This window comes from Coffea eugenioides, unplaced genomic scaffold (genome assembly GCF_003713205.1).
Source record: "Coffea eugenioides isolate CCC68of unplaced genomic scaffold, Ceug_1.0 ScVebR1_1802;HRSCAF=2724, whole genome shotgun sequence".
In the NCBI taxonomy this organism is placed as follows: Eukaryota; Viridiplantae; Streptophyta; class Magnoliopsida; order Gentianales; family Rubiaceae; genus Coffea; species Coffea eugenioides.
The window spans coordinates 2,514-12,887 of NW_020862230.1; the positions used below are offsets into that span (position 1 = coordinate 2,514).

The following is a 10,374-nucleotide window of genomic DNA, read 5'->3' on the forward strand; positions in this document are numbered from 1 at the left end:
ACGGGCTAATTAATTGGATGACAGCAGGCTATCGAAAGCTGGATTCCTCAAGGCCATAAGTGTTAGGGTTAGTATGTATGAAGTGTTATTCTATAGTGAAATAGGTTTCATAAGAGTTGATACGGAAATCTGTAATTGAACTTTAAGATGAAACTTATCCATGTCCAGCAAGCACTTCAGAGCAGATGCAGTTATCCAGATATGAATTGGCAAAAGAATTAACAAATTATGTAGTTAGACAACGGAGATCTCTGCACCCAAAAAAACGAAAACCGAAAGTTTTAGATATCAAGAATTGCACATGGCAATGTTAAGTACCATCACGAAGATGGGCATTACATAAAGTAGTTCCACTACACTGAAATGGTAAAGTACTTGCAATCCTACTGAGCATTTAAGCAGGGCCCTATGTGAAAAGTAAAGATCAAAAGTCGAGAATTTTTTGAAATACTTTCTTGCAAATTGATCAATTTCTGATAATGACAGCAAGGTCTTCAATCAGATCTTTAAATTCTTTTGCAGAAAGCTCAGCAGATTCATTACAGTAATGCAACTCAATTCGCTCCAAAGTTGGGATTTCTCCAAGAACATAGGGGAGCTCAGCAAGAAACTCACAGGACCTCAGGATTAGGAACTGAAGGCAGGGAAAGTGATCATCTTCTGCTTCCCATTGCACAATATCAGTTTTTTCAATTAGTAATTGCTTCAGACAGCGAAATACTTCATCAGTTAGTTTCCATGTTGATCCTCGGAAGGCATAGTTTTTCAGCTTGAGCACCTCAAGGTTGGGTAACTTGGCAACATTGGTCATATCCTCCCATGGCAGATTGCTCGCGCTTAAAGTCAATTTCCTGAGATTAGATGGGAAAGCATCCCAACTTATAGTCCTGGCCTCTCTGATTTCTCTGTAAAAGGAACAGTTGAGTGCTTCAAGCTGATGCAAGTAGGCCAGATCCTTCAGACACTCACATGATCGATCCCTGTAGTAGTCTTCTTTGGTTTCACACAATCCTAGTTCTGCAAGATTGGGCATCTTGGCAAACGCATCCCTCCTGCAACAGAGAAACTGTACTGTGGATAATGTTTTTAGGTATCCCGAAGGCAACGGCTTGCGGTAAATATTGCTTGCAGCATCAGTGAGATAGCTTAGAAAAGCAACCATAGTTGTATGGAGATGCCTCAAGTTTGGCATACTCCAATATCTCACTATCAGAGTGGGGAGATCCCCGTCGTCCCTTATTGGCCATGGACCATTGATGACTAAGGTTTGGAGATTCTTGAGTCTCCAAAGTGCTGTGGGAAGCTTATAGGTAACGTTCAGTGCAAGGTACGTCAAATATTCTAAGTTAACTATTTGAGCAGGGAAAGAATCAAACTGCAAGAAAAACATGTCCAATACTCTGAGGGATTCGAATGTCAAATAAGAGAAAAAGATATCTGGAACAAAACCTGAACCCAAAGCAAAGCACAAAAAAGATTTAAGACTTCGATATGGAGGTGCTAAGTGGACATCAGCATCAGAGTTCAAGTGCAAAATGAGATGACGCTGATTGTCTTTTGCAGGGAAACTTTGGTCCTCTTGTTTTATTACAGTCATGATGTTCTCTTTTTGAGCTTCCCTCAGACATAATTCCCGCAAGAGGTCATGTAGTCGACAAGTTTTGATTTTGCCAACTACATTCCTTTTTCCAACCAAAACTAAACTCCTACCAATAAGATCTTCCAAGTAGGCCTCTGCCACATCTTCAAGATTACTTGAAGAACTTTCTTCCAAGAAGCCCTCAGCAATCCATAAACGAATTAACTTCCGAACTTTAATCTCATAATCTTCAGGAAAGGCTCCCATGTATAGAAAGCAAGCTTTAAGTTGTTGGGGTAAGTAGTTGTAACTCAGAGCAAGTATATCTAAACATTGTTCGGGATTGGTGAATACAACGGAACTTACACTAGCTGCAACATCCTTCCAGCAGTCAGATGTCATCACAGTTCTAGACAGAGTGCCAGCTATAACAACAATTGCAAGGGGTAATCCATGGCATTTTCTTGCTATTTGCTTTCCCAAGTCCACCAATTCAAGAGGGCAACCTTCAAGTCCAAAAACAAGCTTTTCCAGCAGTTCCCAGCTTTGCTTTGTATCCAAAAGACTCATACAATGAGGATGACTCTTTGGACTCACATAGGTTGCTAATTCCATGAACCGGCTGGTCACAACTACTCGACTACCATTATTGTCATCTGGAAGACACATCTGGATACAATCCCAGGCCTCATTACTCCATACATCATCCATAACAACCAGGTACTTCCTACCTTTTAGAGATTGATACAAGTCTTGAGCTAGATCTTCATTAGTCTTTTCATGATCATTATCAGAGGGCTTGGTAACAGAGCGCAAAAGATCAAGCAACAAATTTCTCAATTGGTATACTTGAGATACGCTAACCCATGCCCGACAATGAAATTGAAAATCAGTATCAGGGTGATCGAACATTTGTCTAGCTAGAGTAGTTTTACCAATACCACCCATCCCCACAATTGCTAGAACTTCTCTTCCCAGCAAGGGTTCTGCTAGCCTATCCATAATTTTCTTCAAAACAGCATCAAAACCAACTACAATATTCCTCAGATTTGAATCAGATAATGAATGTCCTTTGAGGGGAAGACTACTCTGCAGCTGCAAGGTTTTTAAACCTCGTGTAATACCCTTTATCCCTCTAATCTGTCTGATCTTTCTCCTAATGGATTGAACCTCTCCAGATATATGTGAAAAGTATTGGTGAATGCCTCTCTCGCCATCAAAGCCACTTTTAACTGCTGCTTCAAGATTAATTTTCCTATCCAGAGATTTTTCGGTGCACTTGTGAATTAGTGTATCTATTAAACAGCTCATCTCTGACAGGATAGAATTGTCTTTCATCCATTCTTTTACAAAACCTGCTGCTCTGTTGACAATATTTTTGACATCTTTCTCCACTTCATTACGGCCACGCCATTTGACAGAAGAATCCTCAAATGCAGTGAGCAAGAACTGAAGATCTTTGTACAGAACCATCTGCTGGATGCCCACATCATTGAAAAAGACTACTGCTGCTCTCAGATCATGACTGGGACCATCCATTTCTCTAACTACATCAAGAAAATAACATAGTCTTGGGTTTTCCCTGGTGCTCTGAAGATCTCTGTTGGAACGGAATCTGTATGATTCTTTGTCAATGAAATCAATTTGCATCAAAATGGTAGGCACTTCATCAAGTATTTTCTGCATATTCTCTGACATTCCGTGAGTTTGGAGTAATCTTTGCATGATCTCCATGACGTCTGACACCACTGCATCAGACTTAACTGCAACAAGAAAATCTCCAATTGACCGTCCAAGAGGTTCACTCTCGAATCGTAATTGCTCCACACGAGATCTCACTAGAACTGGAGTTCCTTCTAAAACGTTTAAAAGTTCAGAGACTTTCTCAGAGAAGGCTTTGACCTGCATCTTCTTGATCTCGAGAATCAATAAAGGGAATTTCATCAGGCACTCCAACTGGTGCACCAGAGAAACAATTGCAGCCTGAGCCATCTCCCTCTAAATCTCTCTGCGTAACCACGTCAGCTAAAGGGTAACTGATAGTTGTTCGATTCCAAAGAGCCCAAAAATGACAAAGATAGTCAAATTAGCGACGAATAGGAAATGAAACATCTAAAAATTGCCAGAAAATTAAGACAAAATTGATGGTGCTAGATTACCTGTTTGCAAAATTACACCAGGCCAGAGCTAGAGCCTTAATCAGACTTTGAAGCTAGAACTGGAGTTTCTTCGGGCTTGGTATTTTGCTCTCTCAGGAACCGATATGCTGTTCACCCAGAAAGACTGTCTATGATTATCACTCAAAATGGTCAAATACGATGAAAAAATAAATTATCATTAACTCCAGTGCTGAATATTTTAAGATGCTTCCATGTGCATAAATCCAAGTTCGTGAGTCATGATAGCTTTGGGTAAACTATTCAAGTATTAATTGGTAGGCCCGGTAAAGATGCTTAATTAACTAAGCATTTTATTAGATGCAAATTGCGTTGTGTAGAAAGCACAAACACATGATAACGACTTATCAAGAAGTATGTAAACAAAAATCCGAACGAAATGGCATTCTTGTCCCCATTGTTTATTACAATGGCATAGTCCAAAGCTAGAGATTATGGGGCAAACACTTTGGTAATTGCAAGTCAATAACAAATGCACGCAAGACAATTTTGAGTTGTCACTAAAATTAGTTTTAAGTATTTTAGAGAAAATTTTCTTATTTTTCTATTTCTTTTATTAGATCTTTGTTTTCATTTTTTTTCAGATTTCGTTTCAAATTTGAAATTTTTTAGGTTTATTTTGTCAAATATTATCATATTGTCGAAATTTGAAAAAAATTAATTAGCAGATTTGGTAAACATGCATAGATATTCTTGAAACGGTAGTGTATTATCTAATCTTTTAGATTTGTTGTATCTATTTTGTATCATGTAATTTTTACAATTAGTGCAGATTTCATTAATTAATAAAACTATGATGTGTTTTATGCCAAAAAAGAGTTGAAATATTTTTTTTCCAGATTCTCTCTCTTTCCATGGTAATTTCTTAAATTTTCATTAGGATAAAGGTAAAATTTTCTAATTTTAAGTTGTGGCACATGACTATATGTGCCATCATTTCCATTAGAAATTGGACAAAATCTACCAATTGCCCACTTTTGCACAAAATTGAATAGATTGAGGACTGTGTTTACTTTCAGAAATAGATTAGGGATCAAATGTGCACATGAATGATAAATTGAGGATCAAAATTATAATTCTCCCTAATTTGGAAAATTATGAAAAGGATTATGTCTGTGTTTAGAACTAACCTTGGCCAAAATAGATCAACCTAATGGTTCCCACTCCTCCATCTCCTTGAACAATTTTGTCACTCTCAATGGCCTGTGGCAAGACCTTGGGAATGAGGTTGTGATCAAGGGCAAAGGTCTTAAACAACCTTGCAGGAGGGATTGAGGAAGAGGCCTCATAATCATAAGTGATAGGAGCCATGTTGCCTTAGTTTGGTGTTTGGGTACATACAAAAGTTCTTACAGAACAAAGAGGTTTCAAGAAATGTAGTTCTTAACAAGGATTTGGGGTGCAAAGCAATGCGATGGGAGATGGCATTTACAGATTGAAGTTGATGTGGGAATCGAAATACAAAAACACCTTGTAGACTTCATAGTCGGTTTTGCGATGATTTCTTTAGTTAAATTGTGATACCAAGTTTGAATAAGATGGACCCGCATTTTATTATTAATGTAATCTTCTAGGATGTTAACATTTAATCCAGTTAGAAAATGCGTTTACAAATTAAAATTGCTGTATGATTTTCTATGTGAAACCCTTGGTCGGTCTTGCTGTGCTTAGTAGTACGGTGGTACGGCTAAGTGTAAAGTAAGTGTGCATGGCACATTCATATCTAATCTTGTGTGGCTATGGTTAAGACTAGAGCAATTAGAAGTTCTGGGTTCAAATTCCAAACTCTTTAATCCCACCCTACCCAAAAATTAAAAAAAAAAAAAAAAAAAAAGGGCCTGCATTTTAAATGTTAGAATGTGCATCCTTGTTGGGTGGTAAAATAGATAAATTTGGCATTTGCTGGAATTCAATTTTACAGCACACAGTGTACATGTATCTAATGTAGCACTTAGTAAAAATCTTTCGGCAAACGCAAAATGTGCCCATCAACTAAAAGGTTCCATGACAGGTTGTCGAAGCCTGTGCAATAATAAATACCTGCTCAAACTAAAAGTAATTTCTGTAGATAGCGGTGAGTAGGGTCGAATCCACAGGGATTGGGAGTAATTGTTTCTTTTTAAATTCACAGTGACAAAGGGGGGTGTTTTTATCTCAGGGGTGACAATTTAAACAATCCAACTAAAAGTAAAATAATAAGAATAAAATAGCCAACTAGAAATTCAATAACAATTTACTAAAATCAAAGGATCTAGCCAAGGAATAACTTCAGCAATGGTGCACCTAATTGATCATTGAAGCAAAGGCAATTCCAATTATTTATCAATAAATAAGTTATAACTACCAAACAAGCGATGGCAGTCAATCCCTCCTTACTGTGTCGGTGATCAAGGTACGCCCGTTAATCACTACTCTAATTGAGAAATAATCCTAGGTACGCCCGTAGAATTTAATTCCCCAATTGCCTTACGTATTAGAGGAGCCCTATTCTAACCAAATAACATACTACCAGGGTTATTTTAGATTAGCCCGCGTATTCCCCTGACACAAACCTAATCATACCAGTTATCACTATTTTGAAACAATTAAACAATTACGAATTTAATGTCCCAATTGATAATAGATTATCAAATTAACTAATTATCCGGATCCAAGACAATCAATTAATTAAATAATCATAACCATAGCAAGCAAGAAATATGCGAATACCAATGAATAAAAGGAAAAGATAAAATTAAATCGATCTCACAAGTTTTAGACGAATCAAAATCTCTGTTGTTCCTTGACTAGAGGGAGGAGATTAATTCATACTTGGTACGAAAAACCCACGCAAAAATGTAAAGAAAGCAGTGGCCATTGTCCTAATTGTTCCAGGCATATGCGACAAGAGAGCCACAAAGGACGAAAGACTAAAGTCAAAAAGAAAACTTGCTACAGAGAATGATTTCTTTGCTTTCTTATGGCCTCTGACATACATACGAGAATTGAGGTTAAGCCAAAAGCCAACCAAAGAAAAGTCAAAAACTAAAGCTTCCAAGTAGTTCCCTTGTGCGGCGGCTCTCTCCCGAGAGGGAGAAGAAGGAGCTCCCCTTTCCCTGCGCAATTTTCCTATATAAAGTAGTGTTCCTTGCGACGGCTGCTGTGCGGAAAAATGAAGACTTCGGTCCAATTTGCCCAACAAGGGCTCACGTTTTGTTGTTTCAAAAATGCCCCTAGGACAAGCTCTATCATCTGAACTCTTTTCCTGCCAAATTAGCACCTGTTATTATATTTTCGTTCTACTCCCTGAAATAAATGCAAAATACTAAAAGTGAGTAGAATCCAGCAATTAATTCACATCGGGTCAGATAATAGGGATAATTAATAATAAAATAAATGATAAAATCGCAACCTATCATTCCAGGCGGTTTACTATAACAAATTTATTGCCAACCACAAAACAGAACCAGGTGGAAGAAGCTGAACTAGAAAAAACCAAAAGACAGGAATACACTCACGAACTTACCGTATGAAATTGCTAAAATGCTTCAAAAACCATCTAAAGAAAACAGCTAACCGCTTTATTTGGTCAGCTAATTTCATGTAGTGGTACGTAGGATCCCAGTCATACATACTGTCGATTGATTCAGCGTACCCGCAGGAAAGGTGCATCGGCACGCCTGTCAGAGCAGTAGAGACATGGATGCTGATGCTCGTTTCTTAATTTATATCTAATAGTCTCCACGAGCTCTGCGTTGCTCATCATGGGACCGCGCAGGTTCCGCAATGTAGAGCAAAGTTCAGCAGTAAACAGACCATAAGGGCGACGATGTTTCCCATCATCGTCGACTGCGGTTTCGTTGGACTGGCATCCACTGATAAGAATGCCACGATCAACCCTGGCATCGGGATCAACATGCCGTCGGAACAGGATGCTGGCTTGATTTCCGTAAATGTCTCTCAAGAGTGTTCCAATATCTGAACTGTCTACGTAACTCAAAGGTCTCAAATGCCGCAAAACCGATTCGATGGGCATCCTTTTGGCTCTGCGACCGCCGCCAATGTTACCGTAATTGTAGGACCTTGAGGCATGGCAAACATCTGGACGAAATCCAGGTCCAACTTGCTCCTTGGTCTGACCTATTAGCCCCCCACTGTGGCAGGAGTCTGCTATCATAACGAAATCAGCACCATATGGCATGTCATTTACCATATCTCGAAAGTCTGCACCTGTTGACGAAGTAATTAATGTAGGAGTTTGTTAGTATAGAGTATAGAGTGCACATCCAGATGTGTTTTGAACTACTAATGTTTAGGAATGGTGAGAAGGTGAACAGGATAACTGTGTAATTTGATATGAACTTTAGCTAAGGTCCATTTGGATGTGTGTGTTTTCAAGGATGTATATACTAAACTTGAACAATAGATGTGTGTATGAATAAAACGCCTAAAGTGGTGTTTGTTTTAGAAGAATTTCACGAATGTTTTCAATATTTGGTAGTTGCATAATTTCTCCGCCCTTCCGTCACCGGCCATTATCTTGCTAAGATCGGCGCGGAGGGGATTGAAGAAGGGGGAACGAAGAGAACGGAAGGGGTGTTTTTGTGAGGGTTTCCTTGGACATGTTACGTAATTTCACATTTTTTTGCTTTTTTTTTTTTTGGAATGATTTGAGAAGGATTTTTGTCAAAATAGGCCATCCAAACACATATAGCTTAAATTTGGGCTTTGGCATGGTGGCAATTACTACTGATACTGTAATTAAACTCACTGAAAATGAGGTTCCGGTCACAGGGGACAATTGCTTCCTGTCTGTTGCAGCCGCGGCTTCCCCTGAAATCCTCATATATTCCATGGCCGCTAAAATAGAACAACAAAACATCGCCGGGCTCCGCCTGCTCAATCATCTCATAAAGCTCAGTTCTTATAACCTCACCTGTGGGCAGCAAAGGGGAGCTACGCTTATCAGTGAGAACTTCCACATTAGCACGATGAAAACCGAAACTATTTATCAGCAGGTGTTTCATTGCAAACACATCATTGTAGCAGCCTCGTAGTTCATCCCGATCCCCCAAATAGCAGCAACCAACTAATAAAGCGTATCTACCCATCCCTCGAAAGTTTTGAGTACAAAGAAACTATATACGACTGTCAAGGAAATATGAAGTTGAAATGATTCAAGGTGAATGAGGGATGCATTAGGAGACTCATCACTTGTGGGTATGTATGGATGTCTTTCAACAAAGTGCCATTCCAAATTTGGAATCCAATTCCGTAGTCTACGGTTGCTTTTGATCAATTTTATCAGGCTTGGTAGGCCACTTATGGTTCCCATTTCTGCAAGTGCTCTTTCTTTTTTTCTTTTTTTACAAGGACAAAGTAGATAGTTTGTCGCTGATCAAAGTATACGTGACTCTTTTCGCCGTTTACTCTACACTTAATTGGCCAGTTATAAATCTTCAATTTTTTCAAATTTGCCTCACATTTGCACCTTTCAAACTTTTTATAACTCTTTCTCCCCTTTGTTTTCCTAAGTCTCATTTCTTCAGATATACCCATGAAGAAATAAAACTATTGCTTTTATCCTATTGAAAATTTAAAAGCCAACTTGAGAAAGGGGAGAATTTAAAAAGAATTGTAAGTTAAATTTTAATGACAACTAAAAATTGTCTCATTTTCATGCATGATTGAATTGCACCGTTAACCTCTGGGTCATGACCATGTCAATTGTACTCTCTAGTAGAAATTGCCAATTTCATTAATTCGCCTCACAGTTTCTTGTGTATCTTGGGAGAGTGCTCCAAGAACAAAGGAAAATTTGGAACTGATGATGCTCGAATGGGGACTGGACTACAAGTGCTCGATAAGCTAGATAGGACTATTTTGTATACCTATAGCCATATACAGAAGTCCTTAGTATTTACTGCAAAATTATAGGCTTTTTGAGTACATGTTGCAAGCATGGATAGAAAAGAACTATAATATAATAGATGGAGTACATATTGTACAGTTCTAATGGATTCGAAAGAAAAAAAAAAAAAGTGGGATGCCCTTTCTCTCCCTTATCATTTCATTGCAATTTGCAAGCGACAATGATTTGCCAAATTTCTATGTTTATGGCAGCCAACGTTTGATTAGAGCCATGGCAAAACAAAAATAAAAAAGCGACGCGTTAATTGTAAAGTCTATACATGTGATTCACAGGATATAGGAATCCCCTTTATTAAAACTGGAGGGCAGAAATTCTGTCCGCAGACAAAGTATCATGTACCAGGGTGGAGCCACCTTGGGTGAGAAATTCACTTCCTTCAAGCATAAGCAAACATGAATGGTCACTATAACAGGTGCCTTTTTCCAAATAAATAAATACCAAAATAAATATTAAAATATTGATAGATGTCGAGTCTGTGCAATAATAAATATCAAAAATTGACAAGTGCCGAATCTGTGCAATAATAAAAACCTACTCAATAAAATACAAATTTTTATATATAGTGGTAAGCAGGGTCAAATTTACAGGAACTGGGAAAATTTTGTTTCTTCTAGAGCACAAAGTACAGGGGAATTGTTATAAAAAATGAGAATAATTAAATAATTCAAATAAAAAGGATTAAATGACAATTGATCAAAATTGAATCA

At 38.1% G+C, this 10,374-nt stretch overlaps 2 protein-coding genes across 4 annotated transcripts; both read right to left on the reverse strand.

Annotated features, from left to right (window-relative positions):
* Positions 1–466: 466 nt before the first annotated feature.
* Positions 467–3,571, reverse strand: LOC113755872 (putative late blight resistance protein homolog R1A-10). Its single transcript, XM_027299738.1, has one exon. The coding sequence runs from the start codon at positions 3,569–3,571 to the stop codon at positions 467–469; it is 3,105 nt and encodes a 1,034-aa protein (XP_027155539.1).
* A 3,022-nt stretch (positions 3,572–6,593) lies between these two features.
* LOC113755873 (metacaspase-9-like) lies at positions 6,594–8,912 on the reverse strand. Of its 3 annotated transcripts, none has more exons than XR_003465777.1 (3): positions 8,507–8,912; positions 7,262–7,965; positions 6,594–7,000 (listed from the first exon to the last, which is right to left on the reverse strand). XR_003465777.1 is itself a non-coding variant. In XM_027299739.1 (2 exons), the coding sequence occupies exons 1-2, from the start codon at positions 8,844–8,846 to the stop codon at positions 7,382–7,384; spliced, it is 924 nt and encodes a 307-aa protein (XP_027155540.1). In that variant the 5' UTR covers positions 8,847–8,912; the 3' UTR covers positions 7,161–7,381. The 3 variants fall into 3 exon arrangements, 1 of the variants encoding a protein (XP_027155540.1); XR_003465776.1 differs by having other exon boundaries at positions 6,594–7,041; XM_027299739.1 differs by lacking the exon at positions 6,594–7,000 and having other exon boundaries at positions 7,161–7,965.
* Positions 8,913–10,374: the final 1,462 nt, after the last annotated feature.